General features: G+C 39.2%; 3 protein-coding genes across 3 annotated transcripts in view; all 3 read left to right on the top strand.

Annotated features, from left to right (window-relative positions):
* Positions 1–8,068, top strand: part of pum2 (pumilio RNA-binding family member 2) — a 39,989-nt gene extending 31,921 nt beyond the window's left edge. Inside the window, 7 exon segments of the mRNA XM_004568744.5 lie at positions 116–250; positions 363–500; positions 707–832; positions 1,103–1,174; positions 2,107–2,228; positions 4,405–4,597; positions 5,443–8,068. Coding sequence (XP_004568801.2) covers positions 116–250; positions 363–500; positions 707–832; positions 1,103–1,174; positions 2,107–2,228; positions 4,405–4,597; positions 5,443–5,574 — 918 coding nt within the window. The 3' untranslated portion in view covers positions 5,575–8,068.
* A 1,753-nt stretch (positions 8,069–9,821) lies between these two features.
* On the top strand, positions 9,822–13,790 carry LOC105941321 (uncharacterized). Its single transcript, XM_012923976.3, has 5 exons — positions 9,822–9,982; positions 12,136–12,220; positions 12,313–12,392; positions 12,492–12,606; positions 12,685–13,790. Exons 1-5 carry the CDS (start codon positions 9,917–9,919, stop codon positions 12,852–12,854), a joined length of 516 nt encoding a protein of 171 aa, XP_012779430.1. The 5' UTR covers positions 9,822–9,916; the 3' UTR covers positions 12,855–13,790.
* A 1,160-nt stretch (positions 13,791–14,950) lies between these two features.
* On the top strand, positions 14,951–24,847 carry laptm4a (lysosomal protein transmembrane 4 alpha). The gene is made up of 7 exons (XM_004568740.4): positions 14,951–15,175; positions 19,261–19,381; positions 20,822–20,898; positions 21,899–22,021; positions 22,924–23,019; positions 23,159–23,257; positions 23,925–24,847. The coding sequence occupies exons 1-7, from the start codon at positions 15,008–15,010 to the stop codon at positions 23,997–23,999; spliced, it is 759 nt and encodes a 252-aa protein (XP_004568797.1). The 5' UTR covers positions 14,951–15,007; the 3' UTR covers positions 24,000–24,847.
* Positions 24,848–25,486: the final 639 nt, after the last annotated feature.

Consider the following 25,486-nt stretch of genomic DNA (forward strand, 5'->3'; position numbering starts at 1 on the left):
ATGTGTCTTTTGAGTAACTGCACAGTATAAACTAAACTCGATTCCATTTATAATAAATTACTCTCATATTGTAATAGATTCCGGCATATATAATATATTTTTTATGTTGTCTCAGTTTGGAAGTGCAGAACAGAAACTTGCTTTAGCGACCCGTATCCGCGGACACGTCCTTCCCCTGGCGTTGCAGATGTATGGTTGCAGGGTCATTCAGAAAGCCCTGGAGTCAATTTCCTCAGACCAGCAGGTAATTGTAAGTGAGATTTCACTTCTTTATAACAGTTTTATTTTCTATTGAAAAGCATTTTATTCGTCCTTCATATTAAAGGCTTTGATTTAATTTGATATCATTTTCTTCCATTTAGAGCGACATTGTCCGTGAGCTTGACGGCCATGTGCTGAAGTGTGTGAAAGACCAGAATGGGAACCATGTGGTACAGAAGTGCATTGAATGTGTCCAGCCTCAGGCTCTTCAGTTCATTATTGATGCCTTCCAAGGACAGGTGGGTTTTTATTATTTTGTTTTTTAGTGTTTGTTGTTTTTGTTTTTTAGAATAGCTGCCATACAATAAGCTGCCTTATAACGTAACTACCATTCAGTATAATTTATTTTTTGTAGACTCATGTGAGCTGTAGGGTTGCATTAATATCTAAATCCTCTGATGTTCTTTCACTACATGGTACAATAAGCACTGTTTTTATTTTCTAGGTTTTTGTACTTTCCACACACCCCTATGGCTGCAGAGTTATCCAAAGGATCTTGGAGCACTGCACCCAGGAGCAAACTCTGCCCATCCTGGAAGAGCTTCATCAGCACTCTGAACAGCTGGGCCAGGTGTGCACATCAGTTTCCTCTCTGTCCCATTTTAAACTTCCTTATTTTTGCTAGCTGCGACTGATCGTTGTTGACATTTATCATTTTATGTCGCGTATTTGCATGCGTCCTTCATGTTTGAACATTTCATATTTTTAGCCTGTCATTGTTCCTGTGTAGTTGTGGTCTGCTAAGTGTAAGGATGAATGTAATTGTGCTGTTAGCTGACATTACATCTGACATATGTGATTATTTAAACATCCACCTGCCCCCCTCACTTATTCCATCTAGAAATATCAAGGCGTTTCATTGGAGATGACACCCAAAACATATTATACAGTGTCCCGTGATGCACTGTTCAAGGTCAGAGCAATTTGCCTCTATCGCGGATGTCCCTGTGCTCACTTCCTTTTTCCCTCTTTATTTTTTTAATCTTTTCTTCTGTAAAGAATCTAATTTAACATTTAAATAGTTTTCCAACTCCCAACCCTTATGGTCCTTTCCTAACCCACTGAGCTGCCTGTTCTTCCTTTTTCCTCCCTTCTTGCTTTATGCCAGAGGATTTAGGGACATGCTAATCTGCTGTCTGATGATCCCTCTTTTGCCTACAGCATTTTTTGATCAGTCTGTTTTTCCCTTTTTTCTTTTTTTTTCTTTTTTTTTTTTTTTAATTCTCATTTTGCTAAAATTATAATTGTTTGATTCAAATCTAGGAGTTTGAAACTCTTATAACCAAATAGTTCACAAATGGTGTTTTAAAACCAACATAATGCAAGTTCATGTTAAAACAGATTGACAGAAAATGGTTTGGGAGGCAAATACTTCAAATTTAAAGGTGGAGTTCGCATTACCTACTCAACAAATTACCACTTTAACAAGCTTGGCAGTTGAGTGGTGTTATTTGTTGTTTGGTCAGTTCATTTTTTGTCTCCATCTTGCCGCACTAAAATTACACCCGTAACTGTCTATCACCCGTTTCTGAAGGGGCAAAGATGCTATTGGTTGTGTTACCTGGTCAGCAACACAAACCAGCAGCATCTGTTTTGTCTGACCTTCCGCAGTGATGACGTAAGGGTATTCGAAATACTACAAATGGAGGTGTCGCTCATTCATCGGCCAATCATTGTAGAGTTGCATGATTACCTTATCAATCGAGGCCAATGGGGGTGAAAAAGTAGTGCATGAGTATCAATCATGTTCAGTTGTATCTCACAGTTTGTTTGTTTTTTTGTTGTTGTGATTAATCTTGTTGGGATGACTTTGCCTTGCCCTTACACCTCTGTTGCCTCCTGCAGGATCAGTACGGTAACTACGTCATTCAGCATGTTTTGGAGCATGGCAGACCAGAAGATAAGAGCAAGATAGTGGCAGAGGTGCGCGGGAAGGTTCTTGTCCTGAGCCAGCATAAATTTGCAAGGTAAACTAAGCAGTCTGTATGGATTAAGAGTGGGCTGTATATTGTTTGCGGATTTTGACATTAACAGGGCAGACCGTGAATATTCTAAAGTTAATTTCGTGAAATGATTGTGAAAATAAATAAATATTCTGTTGTGGGAGGGAAAGCACTCACATTACTGTCAATATTAGAGCAGCTGTGTTTCTTCACACTTCTGCTGGTGTGAGGACAGAGATGTGAGTGATTTGCACTAGCATAACTAAGGAACATAAGTTGATGCATATCATCTGAAGATCAGTCGATACGCTGTTGTTGTTCTGCTACATCTTTCGAGTGTTTACATTTGTAAAAACCGGTTAATAGTAGGTTTATAACATGCAGTTTAACGACTCACGTTTGGACCTGATAAGAGATAATTTATCAGTAACCATGTGGTAACAATAGCAGGAAGTTCATAACCTAGATCTTTCTTGAGTCGAGTAGGATGGGAATGCTGAATTTTAGGTTTCTTTGTTTTCAAAGCAGAGATTGTCCAGGGCAAGTGTCCATTTGCTTAGCTTGGAGTAAATTCTTTTGTAATGTATAGGCGGTGGCATGATGGTACAGTGGTTACTGCTATCACCTCACAACAAGTGAATCTCCGGTTTGGCTCAGGCCTTGCTGTATGGAGTTTGTAAGTTCACCTTGTGCTTACATGGGTTTCCTCGAGCTTCCTCTCACACTCTGAAGATATTCATTTTAGGCAGGTACAGTGCTTGAAGTGTATAGCATAAAATTATGATTGAATGCTTGGTTAAGATGAGATATGCAGTGAAGTGCCTTGAGTGGTCCATAAGAATAGAAAAGTGCTTTCTTAATGTGAGTACATTAGGCAAGTAGATATTTTAAAAGACAAGTCTATGTTGAACTAAATGTGTCTGCACGAGTTGTTATGGCGGTCATGTTGGTTTTCGCTCTTGTGGATGTGATGTGTTTGTCAGTGAGCAAACATGACTTTAGGCCGACTTTGGACCTTTAATTTATATTAGTTTGAGTAATTTAATTATATGGCTCACGATAATTGTGAATATGCGGGGCAAAGGATGTTGGCTAAGTAGGCGAGATGGAGGCAGATGATCCACTGTGGGGATCTTTAAAGGGAGGTGCCAAAAGATGAGGGCAAATCCTCTACTGGTAGCCAGTACTACAAAACGACTTCCACGTTCAGTTCCTGTAGTTAAACAAAAGTGGTTGTCTACTTGTTTCGTAATACAAGGTTTTCCAGTCTTGCTACCATTAAAAATGGTGGTGTGTGCTGCCAATTTGTAAAAATACATGTCTGCTGGCAGCAGAGTGGTATATTTTATACATTTAAAAGATGAGCTGTAATATTAGGAAAAAATAAGATGCTCACAAACTTAACATAACTGCTGCAATTAAACAGCACTATACAAGTGTATGAGTGTTTGATGGGAAAAATGATCCTTGTAACTTGTAGAAAAGTGCTGTAAGAATGTGTAAATGACTAATATCCTCTTTAGTGTAACATGGAGCAGTGGGTAAGACTGACTCAGTGGGCCATCATTGCATATGTTTAGAGTTTTGTGTTTCATGTTTCATTTCTTTGGAAAAAGTTTGGAATTCTAATCAATAAATGTTCTCAGCTTTAGGAATAAATTGCTGTGTAAAACTGATCCTGTTAGCCAACAGGGGGAAAAAAAATTAAGCTTGGAATAGTGGTCCCCTCTCCTAAAAACCTGTCTCTGGTAGATTGTAAGCTGATAGACAAAGGGCTTAGACACTCTAACAACTAGATGCTGTTATTGGGATGGTCCAGTGGAGGATTAACTGGAATTTTCTATAGTCAGTAGGTGGTAATGTTGTACATGTTGTTTTCTTATCAAACATAACCTGTTCCTGCACGTGTCAGGTGTAAAACTAGGTCATAGTAATCCTCCTTTATATTTCCCAAATTCAAGTTTACCCCATTAACAACCTGCCCTTGCCTCACAGTTGGGGTCAGCAAAACCTTAAACGAATTGAGCTGTTTGAACACTTATCCAGTCCACTGTGCCCAATAATTACAGTTTGCTAACACACATGCATACATACCACGTGATGCCAAAAACAAAAGAAAATGATTCTAATATGCTGGCATCTCTCTGCTTCCATCTGTTCAGTTATAAACTTGAGTAACAGTAGCTTATTTTTCCCCCAGTAATGTGGTGGAGAAGTGTGTGATCCACTCCTCGCGTGCAGAGAGAGCTCTGCTGATAGATGAAGTGTGCTGCCAGAAAGACGGGCCCCACAGCGCTTTGTACACCATGATGAAAGACCAGTACGCCAACTACGTTGTCCAAAGAATGATCGACATGGCAGAACCTGCTCAGCGTAAAATCATCATGCACAAGGTGAGTCGCCTACTAAATGTGCTCATGTTAGTGTTAATGATAGTGGGTGGATCGTGGTCCATTTGATCCAGTGAATTCTATCAGTGTTCTGTAAGGTTTAGCAAAGCTTAAAAAGTCTAATCTGTTTCTGACAAGTGGTCAAATCGACTTGGCTGGTAAAAGTTTAGCTGTGAAGTTTTATCAGTGGTATCCAGGGGGTTGACAGCTCATTCAGATCATGAAACAGCCCAAGTTCAAACAAGTGCCTGTGTTGGTGCTTTCAAGGACCCTTGATATGTGAAATATGACCAGAAAGACCTGTTTTTAGTCATGTTATCAGTGCCATTATGTGTACAGCGATTGTATTTTGCATGAAAACAAAGTAATAACTAGGGTGTGCACTTCCGTATCTATCTGCCAGCATTGTGTCCATTGTTTACATATTTTACATTACTCTTTGTGTACATCAGTGCAGGCTTTTGTCAAGGCTCTTGTGTTGACATCAAACTAGTTAATGCTGTTTTTGTTTTTTAAAGAACAATATAGCTTGGGTGCCAAAAATTTGCCAAAATATCTGCATTCTTTCTGCTGGCCAACAGGTGGCGACTCCTGTGGTTCCAAAATTAAGAAATTTTTGTAGATTACTGCAAGAAAATCACTTAACTCATGAATTCAGTAACCCTTTTACATACACAATCTCCATCAGCAGTTTCAAGACTTACTTAATGTAACATGATATGCATTTTGTAAATTATGCTACCCATTATTAAAAAGCATGCCCATTCTTTACCCCTACTTCCAGATTTAAACTCATTTGAGCTTCTTCAGATTTTAAATGCCTTTATCTTCTTCTCTTCTTTATTTAGATCCGGCCTCACATTGCCACTTTGCGTAAGTACACCTACGGGAAGCACATTCTAGCTAAGCTAGAGAAGTACTACATGAAGAGTGGATCTGAACTGGGTCCAATCGGCGGTCCCGCGAATGGTCTGCTGTAGTCACGTACACATCCCAGGTCCCCTGAACAAGTGGAGGAGTAGGAGCCCCAAACCCCCTGTTCTGTCTGAGATGTGCTCCTTAGCCATAGGGGTTAGCCTTTGACACCCTCTGTTATCCCATCAAATGGGGGGGCAAGTTACCAAAAAAACAAGACAAGTCAACTTCACCTAAGAACGCTGTGACAACTGACCCCTGCCACTCTGCCACCCCTGGTGCAGGTCCCCAGCATGGCCCCCAGGGGGTGCACAGTCAGCAGGCTGTTTATTCTTTTTGTTTTTCTTTTGTTTTCCTCCTTTTTTTTTTTTTTTTCTTTTCTTTTTTTTCCCTGGGTAAAGCACAAGCCCATTGTTAATGATGTAATTGATGTATTTGACTGGTTTTCATATTATCTTGTACATTTAGTTTTTTACCTTGTAAATTCTCTGTAGAAAAAGAAATTATTACACATTTGCTGAAATTTACAGTTCTTACAATTAACACCAGCAAGTGACTTTATAAAGGCTAAACTGAGTGATCCTTTTAAAACACGATTCCATTTGTTTTTGTAAACAGACAGCTGTTCTTATTAAGCTTAGGCAATTTATTATAATATTTGTATATTATCCCACACACAGTTTAAAGAAAAAAGAAAAAGGAAAAAAAAGTGTTTTCCCATGCCAAAGCAGCTGATGGATTAGTTTTCAAATAGCATCACATAGTATGGATGGACAGAAATCCTTCCATCCACAAGCGAGTACTATGCGTCACGTGCCACAGTCACCCAGAGGTCTTTGAGGCCGCTTTGCCAGCTCGGGGTTTGGAGATTGGTGCTTTACTCTAGGGTAGCGTTTGCCAGTGGTGGTTTGTTTTTTTGTTTTTTTCTTGCCTCGTTTTTTCTTTTGTTTGTTTCTTTTGTTTTTTCCCCACCCTTTGCGGGAGTGTGTGCGTGTTTGGTTACTCCAGCAGCTCGTGGCCTGCATTATGTTTTGGTACTGACAGACTGAGCTGCTACATCCACCGAGCACCATTTGAGCCGTCTTACTCTCCCCTCATGCAGGCGATCACTTGATTTTTTTTTTTTATGCAGGAGGAAGTAAAACGCTACCATTTAACTTAAAGAAGCAGAGCATGAGGTTTGGTTGTACAGCGGGCGTATGACCTGGTTTAATATTAACATAAAATGACCATAGCTTTGGGTGGGGTGGGGCTTTTTGCAGGGATAGCAGGGTGGGAGTGGGGTACGCGTTGGCATGCTGTAATAGGTTTTAATCCTTAGAATGATTTTTTTTTTTCTCCTTTATGTTTTGTGTAACATCTTATCTGTCTTGTAGTTTGAGATGAACACTGCCCTAGAAAACAGTATCTTTATGTACTGAATAATCATCTCGTGTGTGTGTAGAAGTAGTTGAGCAATGTATAGCATCTTTATGTATGAGAAAATTGTTGCTCTTTTTTTGGTTGAGGGGCTTGCAGCAGTGATGGGAACCCCCACCGCCTGAAGGTCAGAGCAGTCCAAAAGATTATTATTATTTTATTTCTGGAATTTGGTCAGTTTTGTACATTTGAGGTGAAATAAATTAGACGTAGCTGAAGAAAGGGATGCTTAAAGAACCTTTTTCTTTTTTTCTTTGGGTATGTAAGTGGATTGGCGGAGGCCGGTGGGGCCATCAAAAGCTATACAATTCACCTGTAACGCTCGTAGTGACGGCTTCTTTGCTTCATATGAATTGTAGAATAAATGTAGTATATGTGCAGTTAATAAGTGTAAGATTATTAGTTTCACTAAAAAAAAGTCTAGTTGTGGTGTTTGACAGGCCTTGCTCTAAATTTGTAGTGATGCTTTTATTTGTCTGTACAGTTGTACATTTGTAAACGTTTATGCTGTAAATGGGATGTCTTTTACACTTTTTCTTTTTTCTTTTTTTTTTTCTTTGGAGGGGGGAGAAAAAGGCTAATGTGCATTTAGATGTGTGTATATTCATCACTCCTTTCCCCTTGAATATAATGTATACAGGTTTTATTTGATCAAGTGTTATTTTAAAGGAAATGAAAACTTAATAGCTTCACAATCTGGCATGGTTTTTGTTTTTAAATCTGTTCTGGGCCAGCCTCTATTTGTACTGAAGCTGTAACATCCACTGTTGATAGTCTTTCTGATGTGTGACAGTTTAAAAAAATAGAAAAAGGAAAAAAAGAAACACTCTGTACTAAAATCGAGGCTGCATTTAGTCCTCTCTGCTACCATGGAAACTTCACAGGATATGACGAGAATTATTTTTGTACAGAAGAGTGCTGTATTTTGAAACAGCTACTACCTTGTAAGCAAAAGCAATGTAAAATATTGTCAATTATATAAATATGAACATATGAGTTTTGTCACACTGTCAAAGTCATGTACATTTTCAGGTGGCCTTATGTACATTTCCAGATGTTAGATGAAGAAAACGAACTCCTTTTTCGAAGCAGAATTGTGACATTGTATGATTAAACTGTTCTTCTAACATTTGACCTTAATTATTGCCGAGTTGTTTTTTTTTTGTTGTTTTTTTCCTCCTTATATGTTAATGATTTTTATAATCCTTTCAAGACACTGGATTCTAAACTAATGGTGAAATAAGTGCCTAAAAGTTGGTTTACATCCATCCATCCATCCATTTGCTTCCGCTTATCCTTTTCAGGGTAGCGGGGGTTGCTGGAGCCTATCCCAGCTTTCATAGGGCGAGAGGCGGGGTACGTCCTCATCCACTTGTATCAGTATGTGCCAGACTGCGTTGGAAAGATTAACATTAATTTCTGCTTTCCAAAACAATTAAAAAGCCTTCACTTCACTGAAAACGCAGCAGCTGCAGAAGTTAAAAGGGAACTTGTACCTCTCCTGTATTGTTCTTCATCAGCTTTGTGGTAAATCAAAAGTTACATTTATATTCCTCCTCACGTATGAAATGCTGAATGACTTAAAGATATCTTGGCATTTATCTCAGTTTCCAGCCTTGGTCTTAGTTACTACAGTTACAAGTCTTCAGGTCCTTTTTATGTAGAACAGCTCCCACTCTGAATCCGGTGACCCTGAACAGTCCCTTAGTTATGCTGCTATAGTCTCAAATTGCTTATGGACTTCCTATGAAGCACTGAGCACTTCTTTTCTGAGGTGGATTGATGCTGGGGCAGCCGTAGCTAGGTAGATAAGAGACTACTATTTAGTGTCCTTGGGCTGGACACTCAATGCATTCATCATTTAAGAGCACATGAATGTTTGAGAAGGAGTTTAGGCATGAAATAACAGAATAAATGATGCGTGGAAGTACAACCCCAGGCCCCAAAATGTTTAGATGTTGTGTAAATTAAAGTAGAATGCAATGGTTTGTAAAACTCATAAAGCCATGTGTTATTAATAATCAAACAAAGAAAACATCAAATGTTTATAATGACACATTTTATTATTTTGTGAAAAATATTTGCTCATTTTGAATTTGACGGCAGGAACACATCTCAAAAAAGTTGGTTCGCGGTGCACAAAATGCTTGAAAAATACTGAAAAAGAGAACATTTTTCAACTAATTAGGTTAACTGGAAACATGTCAGTTACATGATTAAGTATAAAAATCAATCAACGGAGAGTTTCTCAGAAAGGAATCTGAGCCGAAACTCGGTGTAAAAAAAGTCTAAGAAAATTTCAAGTAAAGTACAGGTATTACTGTAAAAGTCTTCTGAAAGCAGGTGACTCATAGTGTGTCATAGTATTTACAGCAAACATGTTTTTCAATGACTTATTAGGACTCATTGTAATCAATGTTTTTAACAAACAGACAGATAGGGAAAGTAGCGATGTTTCCCTTACATTTTTATTTCATTTTAGTTCGTTTTTCCAAGTTCAAAAAATCATTTTAGTTAATTTTTTTTTTCAGATTTCTTATTACTACCATTTTAGTTAACTAAAATGTTTTTTGTTTTTTCGTTTTTTACATCTAGTTTTAGTTTTAAGTTTAGTTTTGGTTAAATAGATTTTTTTTTTTTATACAAAGCCAACAGGATCCTCACGCGATATGATAGATAAAAAGATAGTTTTAAGGGTCAAACTACAGCACGAATAAACAAATTACAGTTTTGCTTTTATTTCCTCCTACGGTAGGTTAATTTATTAATTAACTTTTTATTCATTTATTTGCTCTTACCCAGGGGTCTGTCTTATGTACAGACTCCAGCGTATGAGCCCTGCCACCTGTTATCAGCTACAGTTAACGTGTGTTTTATTGGTGGGCGGGATTTGGACACAGTGACACCGGGAGAAGCTGGAAGTTCAATAAAAACACCTTCGCAGGCAGCTCCGGAGAAGAGCAAAGCGGACACCAGCTCAGCTAAAGCATGCGGCTATCTTTGGCAGCTTCTTTATTTCTCTCTCTGGGATTAATACATCCGGTGTGGACGTCGGTAAGTCATTTTTATCTTGTTCAACACTTTTAAAAAGCCATACGTGACGCTAAAGATCTCGCTCTCACCTTTCTCACTTCCTGAAGTTAACCGGGCTGCATTAGACTTTCGAGCAAGAGATGTTAATGTGTACATTTTCAGCTAAGAGTGTCTTGTGGTTTGTTTTTATTTTTAGGAAAAGTCAACTGAAGATAATACCAATTAAAGACCAGTTTCTGGCTTTTGTAGAGTCACGTGACTGCAAAAAACAATAACACACACCTATTATCCACCATATTGTTATCGGTAGCAGTGATGAAGTAGTCTAATTCTATTAATCAAAGCTGAAATTCTTAACTATAAAAAATAACATAGAAATAATCAAAAGTATTAGGAGGCTTCTCGCTTGTTTATAACGATGCATGGTGTAATGTAAAGGCCGTAAAATCAGATTATTGTATCTGGAAAGCAGGTTTCAATAAATTGTTCAAACCTAAGAATCCGAAAATATTAATTATTTATACAAGAAACCGTTTTTGAATCAGTCTAAATTTCTTTATGAGATATGGTTTGATCTTTTCATGTAAGCCTCGTTAAAAGGCAAACTTGTGTCTTCTTCAGGGTTTCGATTGGAGCCTTTAATCCTCCCTGAAACGTACATGATGTATGAGGCCTGTTATTACTAAGGCTATAAGCTTAAGTTGGGTTAGCGTCACGACTCTGATTTGGCCTCCATAGCATTAGTTTTCTTCTCGTTCAACCATTCTGTTGTTGATTTACTTGTGTTCATTATGTCTGGTTTCAACATCCAGCCTCTCCTTACCTCAGGGCATATACACCTGCTGTGACACATGACTGAAAAAATATTTTGATGTGGTCTTAAAATTAATTATGATCTCAGTGACTGAAAGCCCTCCAGGCCCTGAGCACCTATAGCAGGATTGTAAGACTGGTTCTTATACAGTGCTTTCCTACTCCGGTTGAGCACTCAAAGCACTTCCTTCTATGTTTAGGTGTATGCAAGCGTTGGAGCACTTTAGGGTTCAGTATCTTGCCCGATCATGCAGACAGGGATCAAACCATTAACCTTCTGATTAGTAAACAGCTCCACTTCCTGAGCCACAGCCAGAAAAGATGTTATGTTGTTGTGGAGTCCCCCCCCCCCCCCCCCCCCCCCCCCCACTTTTTGCCAAAATGTTAAACTTTAGTGTCATTTCTTCATGAGCATTGTCATAATGGTGGTGTAGAGGCTTCAACAAGTATTTTTCTCATAACCTCGGGTTCTGTTTACCGCCTTCTTGGAGGGCATCCACAATCTGGGAGAGCATCAAGGGTTCTGATTCCATCCATAATAATACTGTCTGTCATACTCAAGTCATTGAAAATGGTTTATTCAGTGAATGTTGTTCATGGTTCAACCAATTTTCTTGAGAAAAGCAAACTTTCCCAGTACAGACTCTGTATGGTGGGTCATGTTTACAACCCACGTTCCATATCTCATCTCTAAAACTGGAACACATGAATTCAAGTAGCTTTTGGAGGCTGTGCTATGACTCAGTGGAGCCTCTGTTTATTGGCTTAGTATGACTGTGTTTGCCTGTAACTGTAACAGAGCACATTTTATTTGTGATAATGCAGAATACCGGTCAAAGAGTACACAAACTCTTTCTTGCAGCTGTAGAATGGCTTCCTTATGAGGCCTGTATCTGTTCATTACACATAAACAACAGATTGTTTTATTGTACTTTGGGTTCTGAATTCACTGATTATGAGGACTAGACATTCCCATCTGATTCCCATCTGATTGTTCTAGCTAAAGATGTCACCTGTATTTATTATTACTCCCTGAAGTTGTATTTTGTTAAGTTTAATTACTTTCCAAATGGGTGGAGTTGTATTCCCGCTTAAAGTCATCTACTTGACACTACATGCCAGTAACAATCTAATCACTTGTGCCATTATGGGCTTGTCAGCCACAGTGTGTGTGTTTCAGGTTATTTATTTTGTTGTGGGACTTTGTATCCTGGACATGATTCATGTGTTTATTGGCTTCTTAAGGAAAGTACCTTCGTTAGCTTCCTTCACCTCTTGTATGTTTTCATATCTAACAATATAACAGGAAGCAGTCAGCATGTTTAAATACCCTCTTGTGTTTTTTTCCCCCCCATGATTAGCTTTCTGTCCCTCCAGAGGAATTGGAGGGATCAGGCTATGACCTGGATGGTTCTGGTTCCGGTTCTGGAGATGGGTCAGAGGAGGGTAATTCTTCATCTATAAAATGTTAATGACCCATTTTACATAATGTACATGACCACTGTATGTTTCATCCTCTCTAACTGCACTCTTGCCAGGTGTAACTGAAGATCAGCACAACAGCAAAGACGGCAGAATTCTGGCAGAAACCAGAGACGAGACCAAGATTACTTTCCATGTATGACTTACTTCAATCAGTCCCATGATTTCTTCACCTGTTGATGTTGGTGGTGTAACAGGAAGTGATCGTGTGTAACTGTCTTGTCTTTTGCTTTAGGGCTTTTCAGACAAGACGTTTGGCAACACGCACAGGTCAGCAGCAGACGATGACTCTGGATATGTTGCTATACCAAACAGCAGGAGCTACTTTGAGAATAGTGAATTCCTTGCAGGTACTTTGCAATATGGCACAATAAGAAAGCTATAAGCTGCGACTTTCTAATATAGCTCACCTAGGTTTATGTTTACAGGTGTTATTGCAGGGGGAGTAACGGGATTGGCTCTCGCAGCAACTGTGGCAGGAATATTAATCTACAAATGGCAGAAGAAAGAGGAGGAGGACCGATACAGTCTGGGCCCAGAGAAGGCTTTAGATCATAATTATCAGAAACCAAACAGGGAAAAAGTATTCCTTGTTTAACCACACCTGCATCTGATAACTGTAAAGCTGTTGTTTGAAAAGTTGATGCTACTTGGCAATTTATGTACCTCAAAATCTACTGTAAATGCATACTTTACTCGTGGTCTCTGGAAGGAAGGTGGGGTTCATATTTCTTATGCACTTAAAGTGAAATATGTCTATTGTTGTTGAATGTATTTATATTTAAGATAAAACATGAAAGATTTTTGTAGTCGATGATCTTCCAGGTGTCCGTCTTTTAAAAATAATTGTGATTCCTTCGTCGTACACTGAGTAGCTGTAGCACTGGGGTCGTATCCTCTGAGTTTTGGGTGATGTGGGATTTTGTTACGATGTGTAATTTTAATTGCCTTCAGTGTGTTTGGTTGAATGAAGGTAAAGCAAAGATGCACCGTTTAATATGTAATTAGTTATCATTATATGAAAGTTTCTGTTTAATTGTTTTGAAGAGGTAGCTTATTGTAGCATTTATATTTGCCTTTAAATGGGCAAAAAAAAATATCTACTGCACTTCTAAAGAAAATGGAGTGAAGCAGGCCTGTCCACCAGACATTCTGACAAATCATAATGCAATAATAAAACACAAAAAAACAGGCAAATTAACATTTTTTGTAGAAACTTGGCTACTCTGTCATGTTTTACAGGGACGGGTGAATAAATGAGAATCATTGTTAAGTTGCCAGAGAGTGATAATCAAAATTTCTGTAATGTGGTGACCATTGATAGGCAGGAAAATCTCTGTCATTCACCATTACTTTAAGCTATGTGACCCATGTGATAGATATGAATTGAAGGGGCAGCTCATTTAAGAGTGCATAACACCGCTATAGCTGCTGTAATGCAACATGTTTTATGTTGCGTATATGTATGTCTATTTTTGCATGTAATAATCAATAATAAAATAACTTTGTAACAATTAAAATCTGATTTTTTTTTTATGTTTTCTGTGCAGAGGTGGTTTCTTTGAACCACACAGTTTGCTTATACGTGCATATGACTGAGAGTTTGTGCATTTTATTGCATGGCATGTGTTACTACTCAAAGATGATCAGAACTGCAGAGCCTTGTTTAAGTAGAAGGTGGTTTTATACACTGCATCCTGTAGGCTCAATATGAACTGAAAGGCTTTAAATTGTAATACCCTAATGGGTAAATATCATCTGTAAGATATTTTGTGTTAGTGAGCTTGATTATTTGCAGCATGGCATTATTATTATTTTTTTGTTATTATTATTATCATCGGAGATATAAGAGCGACAATGACAGTAGTGTGGTGTGCAGTAGTAGTGATTTAATTTACAATGGAGATGGACTGTGGACTATGATGTTTTCAGATGACATAGACCAGGTAAAAGAGAGCGTGGGAAGGTGGGGATTTGCTCAGGAGAAAAGAAGAATGACAGTAGAGGAAAGTCAGAATATGTCTTTGGAGGGGGAAGATGAAGGTAGATGAGTTTAAAAACCTGTGGTCAACCTTCCAAAGTGAAGAAAAGAACGCAGGCAGAATGGAGCGGATGAAGATGTGCGTTAGGGATAGCAGCAAGTCTAAAAGGTAAGGTTTACAAGATGTTAGTGAAACCCGCTATCATGTATGGTTTTGAGACAGTGGTAGGACTGACAAAAAACACGTGAGGTAGAGCTGGAGGTGGCAGAGTTGAACATGCTGAGAATTTCACTGTGAGTGACGAGGATGGGCAGGATCGGAAATATGCGCATCTGAGGGACAGCTCAGGTCGAGGAGTTTGGAGACAAAGTTAGAGAGGTAAGACTGAGATGGGTTGGAAATGTACAGAGGAAAGTTATTGGATCTTGAAGATAGAGCTGGCGGGTAGGAGGTTTATGGATGTAGTGAACGAGGATATGCAGGGGTTGGTATGGCAGAGGAGGATGCAAGGGGGAAAAGTGAGGTGTGTGCAGATGAAATACAAATAACAATTTATGAACATTTTTGCGTTGCGGAATATTCAGTAAAGTAAATCTATTTAGGCCTTTTTTTTTATTATTTCTTTGCGGCCAATGGTTGAATCCTCTGTCAATCAAACCCTGGTGTCTCTGCCTTTTCCTGCCCGTCAGAGGGTTTGTTTTCATGCGCGCTGCGCGCAGGCCGTCAGGGAAGTGGTGGGCGTTCCTCTTCATTCGCTCGTTGACTGTTGATGCTGAGAAGAATTTCTCCTCCGCAATCAGCTCTTCAGATGTTTCTCCCTACGCTTGTAGAGGACATGCATCATTTTAAACCCAGTCGAGACAGACTGTACACCACTAGGTGTTGCGGATGTTGCCACGTCCGAACGGGGACGATCATCCTGGGAACATGGTACATGGTACGTACTGTGGTTCGCAATGATAGGGGTCAGTAAGCTAACGTTAGCTAGCGCTTTACCAGTTCCGTTAAGTTCCCCAAAGTAGGAAGTTATGCAACGAAGGATGTTAATACAAGGTGCAAATGGCTCTGAGAATTTGTTGCAGTAGTTTTTAGGGACTAAAATATGAAGTAGCTGTTACTCTGGACTCTTTATTCGTCGAGTTAATGTTAACAGAAAGCTAGGGTTAGCAATAACCCGCTACCGCTGTCATGTCGGATTTTGCTTTCTGTTAGTCTCAAACTCGCACAAGTTTGAAAAAAAAAATCGCTTAGTAAATTAAAACAGAGAAGACGTAGTGGTTCATCATTTTTTCGAAGTCATCAGCAGCTGGTTGGTTATTATGCGTATTAAAATACATGAAATTTGACTTGCGTAGCTGACATTTCGCTAACTTGCTAACATGGCGTTTATCAAATAGTGGCCATAATAGCAACCCAAAAAAGCAAAAACGCGCATTTAACACAATAACTAATTATTGTGTCTCACATATGTGGTGATGGCAGTTGTATTAAAGTAGTCAAAAGTAAAGTAATTGGGCATGCCCACGTAGCTAAGGTTAGCCAACTGTTTTTTGCGCATCTTGTTGCTGCAGCTCTGCTGGCTGGTTAGAGTTAAATCGCTCACTGAATTAATCCCCTTTTCCTTTGCCCACACCACGTAGCAGATGTTGCATGCTTTGGTTGCTTATGTAAATCCCGTTTTGCTTTTTTTTATCCCTCTGCAGCTGCACAAAATTTGCCTGGTTTAATCACGTGAACTGCGACTCCCAAATCACTCGGTCGTGTCCATAATGCTCTCTACTGCAGTCGGATAAATGAATAACAGTCGTAATCGACCGGGGTGTCATTTTTACATTATTAAATCCCACCGTTACAACGTATCAGATCAATGTCTGGTAGATAAATAAATACTAGCAGTTACACACATTATACCAAGCTTATTTTCTCAAATTAATATCCATAAATACTTCGATGGAGTTCATAAAGTTAAGCCCTCCACTCTTTCCTTTGTTATTTTGTTATTGTTTTTTTGTTTTTGTTTTTTTAGCCCAGCTCAAGCCGTATATTTATATGTTTGGTATTGCTCACTATTTCGGGTGGGTGATATAGCCTCAATATTACGTCGCAGCATTTCAAGAAAATTTGCAATAATTATATTTCTGACAATATAGAAAAAAATACTAAACAGTGTGTTTTTTATATTTGCAGGCGGCTGCATTTGTAAGTTGATGACCCAGTTCCTAATTTTAGGTGTGAATCAAATAAAACAAGACGCAAACAGCAGGATTATAGTTCAACAGTTGTAATATATCTAGTGACAGCATAAATCAAATGTCAGCACAAAAGTAGCTTAGGTAGTTTTCTCTTGGGATATTTCAAGTAAAAATAGAAAATGTCTGCTTAACACTTTAGTTTAGATAAAGTAGTTTAACCCTGTAATACTACAGGAGCTGTACAATATTGTCAGCAAAAAAAATCTACCTGAGATGTTGTATCTTGTGAGCTTTTTAACCAGCTGTTGAAGCCCTACTACAAGGTAACCACACGAGTAATTTCCAGCCACTGTTTGCTCTTCCTGTAATGTGTAGTGCATCTAACAAGTTGCAGTGCTGCTTGGTGGAGTCATTTGTTTATATTTACATTGAACTTCATCAGCTGTTAGTATCTCCTCCTTTCCAGAAATTTGATTCTGTTCATTTGGATTTTAGTAGGTGAACTGTTTAGTCACTCATCCAAGTGAGTGGATATTATTCATCCTTACCTGGATGATTAAGCTTGCATCAAGACATATATCCTGCCTTGTAGCCTGGTTGTACTCGACTGTGTATTTTTTATTTATTTTATTTTTTTCTTTTGAAACAAGTGTGTTGTTTCCACCTTTAGCGGGACCATTTTTCTAGCATATTTTAGTACTGCAAGTACTGCACTTTGTTGGAGGATGTTGAAGTAGCTTCCTTTTTAAGTAATAAATTATCATTGGACCCGTGGCTCTTGCTTTCATGTTCAAGCTTGTATCCTTGTTGCACACTGGGGAACTTTAACACATGATGTTGCTGTAGCAGTGCTATTGTGATATGACACTTTTATAACACGTGGTAAAAATGATCATGGCTGTTATAATATGGCACAGCTCTACTCACTGTGCATTCAGACAGCGCTACACAACAGCAGGCTCTGTAATTTTCTATACAGAGTATGTACTAACATGGTCTTTAATGTGGTTTCGGCGTCTCAGGCTTGTTTGTTGTTACCATTAATGTAAAAAGCGGAAGTAGAGTTACTGAGAGAGGCGACATGAAGACGTACCTACTAGCTGGGGACTTTATTATAGTTGATGCAGCATGGTGGTGCAGCAGTTAACAGTGTTGCTTCAGCCAGAAAGTTCCTGTTCTGAATCTGCTGGCCAGCTGGGGCTTTTCTGTGTTTAGTCTGCAAGTTGTCCTTTTGCTCGTTTGGATTTTCTCCAGGTGTACAGACTTCCTCCTACAGTCATGCACGTTAGGTTAACAGATCCTAAATTGCATGCATGCTGGTGTCAGCAATGATAGAATGATTTAAACTAAATATTCACCTCTTTGTCAGTAATTTTGATCTAGAAAATTTAAATATTGTGTCTCAGATGTGTCGGAGTCACTTAGTCTTACCAATACATATGTGGTCACATTCAGTAAAGAAACATTAGCTGCAAGTAAAGATAGCTGGTAGTACTAATTGGTAAGCTAGTGTCATACATTACAGATTTTAATTATTGAAAGGTGTACTTAGTTTTTTGTAGTGTTTCTTTTTTAACAATTTTGAACTGTTTCTGCTTAAATTGTGCTACTTTAAAATGTTTGGGGATGTTTTGTTTACTTTCAAGCTACAGTTTTCTCAAGTGCTTATCCAGCTGGGGCTCCCAGTTGTCAAATAGCAGGTGGAGTCCATGGAGGTCCATGATAAAGTCAAACTAGTTGAAAGTGACTTTGATCACTTTAAGATAAGGAGAGTGTTTTCCTGTTTCACTGTCCACAAATGAGTCACCAAAAACATTTTTAAAATGGTGTTTGGTTTAACCTGTCAGTATGTGGGCTGGTTTTTCAAAGGCACCGGGTCAGAACTGGTCCCGTGGCTCATTTGTGGGAAGTCGATAATGGTGTGTAGCAGTGATTAATTCGGGCATCCACATTTGGCATAAAAATGATTTTTCAAGCAGATGATATCAAAGGAGAATTTGAAGGCTACATAACAGAGACCCAGTGTAGGTTTTATTTATGTCAGTGAGTAATTGGAGCATAAGTTGAAGGGCACAGGTGTAAGGGGGCTTCCAGATTGGGTTAAAATGGCCTGTATTTATATAGCGCTTTACTAGTCCCAAAAGACCCCAAAGCGTTTTACACATCCAGTCATCCACCCATTCACACACAGGTGATGGCAGCTACATTGTAGCCACAGCCACCCTGGGGCGCACTGACAGAGGCGAGGCTGCCGGAAACTGGCGCCACCGGGCCCTCTGACCACCACCAGTAGGCAACGGGTGAAGTGTCTTGCCCAAGGACACAACGACCGAGACTGTCCAAGCCGGGGCTCGAACCGGCAACCTTCCGATTACAAGGCGAACTCCCAACTCTTGAGCCACGATCGCCCCACATTGTATGTTCATCTACTTCACTTAATATCTTTGGGCTTAAACAGTATGTGCTAGACTCCTAATTTTGAAAGCATTCAAAGAAAACAAAAACAGAACAGTTTCTGAAAGATATTGTTGTGCCTTCTTGAATCATGGAAAAAGACGAATACCCAGATAAGGCAAAGAAGGAGGTTTTGCAATCTTGTTGTGATCTTTATCTGATCATACAAGTTTACTTCTCTCCCTTTTACGTAACCAGTGGTTTCAGTTGATCTTTTTCAACAATATACTTGTTGCTGTGCCTTTCAGCTTCAGTGTTGGCATGTTTCTGGAATCTAAAATGTGTCCTGGTAATTGTATGTTCATCTACTTTTGGTGAAGGAATACATATCTATGTATTTTAAAGCCCATTTTAACCTTCTCTTTCCTCCACTCAGGTAGTGAACCTGTTGATGGGCATCCTGCTCACTGTCGCTGTGACCCACCCAGAGAACGTCCCCACTATCGACCTGCAGTATGAGGTCATTGACCACTATTTTGCTTCTGACCGGATGTCTGGTAAGTAAAAACAAATTGTCATAAAACTAATTTCATAACAAAAAAAACTGGATTGTATTCTGGTTAGTGGATCATACACCAGTATTAACTTTCAAAGGTTGGTCTTTAAATTGTACTGTGTCCTATGACAGTAAGGGCTTGTGCTCTGAGGTAGAATGAGTGAAACATTAGTTCACTCCATTGGAATAAATAGTGGAGCCATGCCTTTTCTTTTCAGTGCTTTTCACTAACTCATGAGTCGCTGTTATTCTGTGGTTGATCGTGTGATTCATTTTCCACTGGGAGATCAGCTCCACACTCACTGCAAAACAAAATTTACAAGGACAGCAGAACACTGTTAAGTTGTTTACGTGTCATCTTAAAATGTAGTTTGGGGTGTGGTGCCACTGGTGCTACTTCCTTTGTGATTCCTTGAGGATTTATGTTTGTTTAGATATTTGTGTGTGCGCGACGGGGCAGGGCTGGCAGGACTGAGTGCGTGTTCTGTTTAGCTGGCAGTTGTTTTGTTGGTTGGCTTGGTGAAGGCCTCTTCATTTTAATAAAACAGTGACTCAGCGAGAGAGGAGGGGCCACATCGGCCATGTGGTGACCTTCCCATAACAGGCTTGTGCCAGCACACAGGACATTGGAGGATGTCCACTGCTTGCAAAGGCAATCTTAATATTCAGATGGGTTAAGTTGTTAAAAGTCGTGGCCATTAGGGCAGCTTCATCAGCCTCCACTCATTCAGCAGTTGAAGTCATTTTAAAACGTTGTGCAGCTGATAGAAAGAAGGGGTGAAAGTGGCTCTGTGGGTTTGAGGTTAAGGTCATTTCTTTAAATACTCCTTTTAGATATGCTGGTATAAATAGGAAATCCTGTGTTAATAATATCAGAATTATGAGTTGATGAAATTTTAGCTGTTCGTCTTCCTGCTTTAAAAAATATATTATAATATATTATTGCGGTGTGTGCGTTTGCCCCTATCAAATTTATTTTTCTTGAGCGGCAGTCCCCTGTCAGGTTCATGCATCAGTGAACATGTTGTTCTGCCTGAGCTAGTGAATAACGGAAGATTTTGTCTGGACTGCATTTCTGTAGTTGCTCACTCACAGGCATCTCCAGTGCAACAGGCAGAACAGTTCAGTATGAGAGAGACTGAGTAAGTGATGAGGAGAGAGAGGAGGATATGAAAGGCAGACCTTTTAATTATCCCAGACTGAGTTTCATTACGTCTTTACTGACTGAAAGCGAGAGGCTTAATGCTCCCCAGAGCTGGCCTTTAAAATGGAGTGAGCTGGAAAGAGAGAATCCCTGGAGACTGTTCACTTAACACTGAATGCAGCTGCCTCAAAGACCACAGGCAAAATGTTTAACAATAAAGCCAGTGCTGTAGTAAAATGTAGTAAAATCTTTAACTGTATTCATTCAGTGTATTCCTTCTGTCTTTTTCTCATACAGAAAATGCCTGTGTTGGATTTGCCATCTCTCTCTTGATGCTCACTATCAGTGCCATGATGGTGTACGGAGCTATTACTGTAAGTGTGCACTGTAAATAAATTTTTTTTCTTTTTAAATCTCTTTGACAGCGTGTAATATATTTAAAGTGTTGTCGTGGTTTGTTTTTTTTGTTTTTTGTTTTTTAATGCAAAAATGTAATCCCAAATGTCGTGTTTAAAAGTGTGAAAGAAAAAGAAGCAGGATAAGAGGTAACCAAAGGAGAAAAACATGCCAAATAACCCTGATGTCATGGGGCTGAAGCACACAATACTGTGATCTTATTGCCTGTCGTCTTTACCTCACAGGCTTGCCTGATGGCATCAAGACTGACAGGTTTGATAGCGTTTTGACGTGGACCTGTATTTAGCTGCTAGTATGGATGACTGCACAGTTAAAAGTATGACACCCATCTGCAGGCTGGGTATACTGTGCATGCTGGTTACTGTGCAGGTAGAAACCCAGAGACAAATGTGGCAGATACCCTTTTCCACTGTAGTATACCAGGTACCCCTTTTAGATTCCACCCTCCCCATTGTAATAAGTATTTAATTATAGTGTACCAAATCCAAATTCCTACTTAATGTTAGCAGTGAAGAAGATTTTCGTCAGAACCTGAGTACACTGTGCTTTGGTAGAAAGAAAATGTATCAGAAAGGACTGTTTTGCTGATTTAAACCTTCTCTGTATATATTTATGATAATGCCTGTTTATATCCATGGGTGCTTATTGTTAGCTGTTTGTTTACCTCAAAGCACATCTGATATTTCAATCTGAGCAGTGGAAAATCTCAGAATCGTTACGTTTAGAACTTGGAAGAAGACTTCTTAAGAAATGAGTAGTGCACCCATAGCTGTAAGATTTGTAGATCTAAATAACATTAATATGTTTAGGGTTTATCTTAACTAAGACAAGTGTTTAGAGATAAGGTTTGAATCTGCACTATAGTTCTTCCAAAATTATAAAAGATCTGCCCAAGTGATTCATTCTTTTAATCATCTTTCTTTCTTTTTTTTCTTTTTTTTTTTTTTTTTTTTTTAGCACCGTGAGGGCTGGCTCATCCCATTTTTCTGCTACCAGCTGTTTGACTTTGCTCTGAGCTGCCTGGTGGCCATCAGTTCTCTCACGTACCTACCCAGGATCAGAGACTACCTGGACCAGCTGGTCAGTTCAAAGTCCGATGTTATTTTTCACAATATCTCAATCTGACTACACCCTTTCCATGACAGTATCTTTACAACTTCTCACTTGGCCCTCATCCAGTATCGCCCTCTTTGCTCTCTCTAAAGATTTAGTGATTCACACCATGCCCAGTTGGAAACTGAGATTTCGGACACTTATTAGTCAACATTTTCCATAAGTGCTGTTGCATAAATGCAAAGGTTGTTAAGGAGGTAGTGTACTTTTGTGTCACACTGGAAGTCTCATGGACACTACAGCGTATAAATGTAACTGGCTCTCTTCCACAGTCTGTCTTTTAACCTGTCTTCCTCCCATCACCCCCAACCGGTCGCGGCAGATGGCTGTCGCTCCATGAGGGGAGGGAGTTTTCCTCCCCACTGTCGCCAAGTGCCTCTTCAAAGAGCGTTGTTCGATTTTCTCTCCATTATTGTAGCGTCTTTACCTTACCATATAAAGTGCCTTGAGGCATCTGTTTTTGTGATTTAGTGCTATATAAATAAAACTGAGTAAATGTGCACATTTATACATCAAACACTCAATTACTAAACAGTCAGTATTTATAGGGAGTCCTTTCAGATGCAGCCATGACCAATGAAGCAACAGTCAACAGTCGCCGTATCCACAACCTAAGCTTTTCATGCTTCTAACGATAATAAGAGAGAGAATTCTGATTTTACCATACGATTTATCTCTACACGTACAGAGATTATTTCCTAGAGGGAAAAAAAATGTAAGAAAACAGATGAGCTCATTGTTATTCTTTCAGTAAGGATGCTTCCAGAAGAAAAAAAAGAAAACGATAGTAGTCTTTTTACATTTCGAGTGTGGAAATGCTGACAGTAAAGTGAGTAAGAATCAACATTTTGTCTCCTTTTCCTCCTCAGCCGGATTTCCCATACAAGGATAACCTCCTCTATATGAACTCCAGCTGCCTGCTGCTCGTTGTGCTGGTCTTCTTTGCCTTCCTCATCATCCTCAAGGTGAATCTATCAATTATTCACAGTCAGACACAGTTATATTAGGATGTTTGTTTGGTTTTGGCATATGTGTTCATTTAGGAGGAGGAGACAGGAAGCTGTCGACTGTAACGATACAAATATTTTTCCCTCTGCTTTCCAGGCTTATTTGATCAACTGTGTGTGGAACTGCTACAAGTATATTAACAACAGGAACATGCCAGAAATCGCTGTGTACCCTGCCTTTGAAACCCCTCCCCAGGTATGCAAGCCACCTCAGCATCTATGAACAGAAAGTATTGAGGCACTGGCACCGTGATGCTGTAGTTGAGGCAGCAGGCGACACGGTGTCTCCACACTGAAAGCTGACCTGCTGAGAGGATAGTCTCACTCCAGATATTCTTTACGCCATCTTTAAAGAAACATTTAATATTACCGGTAGTTATTATTTAGGTTGCACTAAAACATGCTTCTACTATGGTAAAATTAATTCATAACTCAGGCTAAAATCGACAATATAAATGATTTAGTTTGCCGGTTATCTTCTCAGTTATTAGACTGAAAATGTGTCTGTAGACAAACAGAAGTTGCCAGCATTCACATTTAAAAAGCTCCGATTCACTTTGTGCATTTTCCTTTATTTTTAATCGAGTTTCAGAATAATTTCAAACTAATTTTAACTTCACTGATGCTGCTCTGCTCAGAATGTTCTGAATACTGCAGATGGGCCAGAGTTCTGATGTCATCGCAGCTTAATTTCATTTATTGATGTTGAATTCAACAAAGGAACTGAGAGTCACAGAACATGACTCTCAATTCCTTTTTTCAGAGACATGCTTGGTTGGGTTTTTGGTTTCATGTTGTCTTTTTTCCCCCTCCCTGTACAATGAGCCCTCACTACTCTTTAAATGTTTCTCTCTCTTCTTTAGTACATCTTGCCTACTTACGAGATGGCCATGAAGATGCCAGAGAAGGAGCCGCCTCCTCCTTACATGCCAGCCTAAACACCAGCCCTGTTGCCAAAACACACACGCACACACAGCCATCATATGCATTCCTTCTTGCCCTCACCTGATCCCCGACCCCTCTGACCTGTTGTGTAAGTGTAAGACCCCTGAAGATGTTTAGTTCAACCCTCCCACCTGCCCTCAGCCGCTGTATTTCTATAGTGTCTATAGAGCGTTCTGGAGATGAGAGGAGAAAGGTGGCAAATGAGAGCATGACTGAAAATGAATGAATGAATGTGTTTAAAAAGAGGCACAAGTGTATCCCTGTCCCACCCCATCTTCTGCCAACATTTTTTTTGTTGTCTTAGTAAAAGGGATATATGTGAAAGTTAAACTGCTTGAAATGCTCTTATCAATCCAGCACATCCCATTAATAGATTGATATATGAAGTTTAAAAGAAAAACAAACTGACAATCCACTTACTATAGCACTTATTGTTGCATTGTGTTACAGTTTTCCCCTCAATCATTAAGAAGTAAATGATTCTATCTCAGTCTTGAATGGAGTCTGTAGCATTTTTTGTCTGTTATTTATTTAGCTTCACTGTAATTAAGTTTTACCCCCACCTTAGACATCATCACCACTCTCTGCTGCCCCTATGTGTTGGCTAAGGTAGTAAACTGTGTTCCAGCTAAGATAAACGTGTGGGGGCAGAGGGCACTGATGGTGGATCATTTTCTCTGCTTTTTCTTTTTAACTTTTACCTGGTACCTGTAGAAAACGGCTAGTCTTGTGAAAATTAGTTGTTGCATGCTTATCGGCAAACCTTACCCTCGTTCCTATATTGGTCATATGATTTATCCTAGTAGAAATACATTTGACTTCAATAAACCTTTCAAAACTATTACATCTTAGTTCTCGTCTTTTTTTCTCATCATAAATAAACTGAAGGAAAATCGAGAGATATTAAAAAGGAGCTCTCACTACAAGTCTTGAAATAGCGTTAAGGACAAAAAAAACAACCACATGGTCTCATAGACTCATATGCTGGTGATTGATAATACTCATACGCCATCTAGTGTCAGCAGGTAGTAATACAGTGTTTAGGGACGTCCTCAACCCAACCCTTATTTGTTTATTTTGTTTCCAAGTAGCCAGACTTTCTTTTAATTTTTGAAAGTGGTCTTAAACAGTAATTCTTCAGAATTTTTTAAGCTAATGTGTTATTGTCTATAGCTCCACAGGTTTTATAGTAAGTTATTCAAACTCTGGACTTTGTTGGTAGAGTGTATTTCAGACAGCATGTTTAGATCAACAAAATCACATATTTACCACTTTATTGTCCCAAATGTTTTTCATTATGCTAAAACAAGATTTGCATATTTGCAGCACTGTTGCAAAACATTGAAAAAGTAAGAACAAAGAAACATTTTTGGCTCTTCTATACACCTCCTGAAGTTCATGACCCACCTTTTTGGGGCAGACAGTTTGACGTGTCTCACTCAGGTCTCCTCCTACTCAGTGGCGGTTTGACCCCCTGATC

Source organism: Maylandia zebra, linkage group LG15 (assembly GCF_041146795.1).
Source record: "Maylandia zebra isolate NMK-2024a linkage group LG15, Mzebra_GT3a, whole genome shotgun sequence".
Taxonomy (NCBI): domain Eukaryota; kingdom Metazoa; phylum Chordata; class Actinopteri; order Cichliformes; family Cichlidae; genus Maylandia; species Maylandia zebra.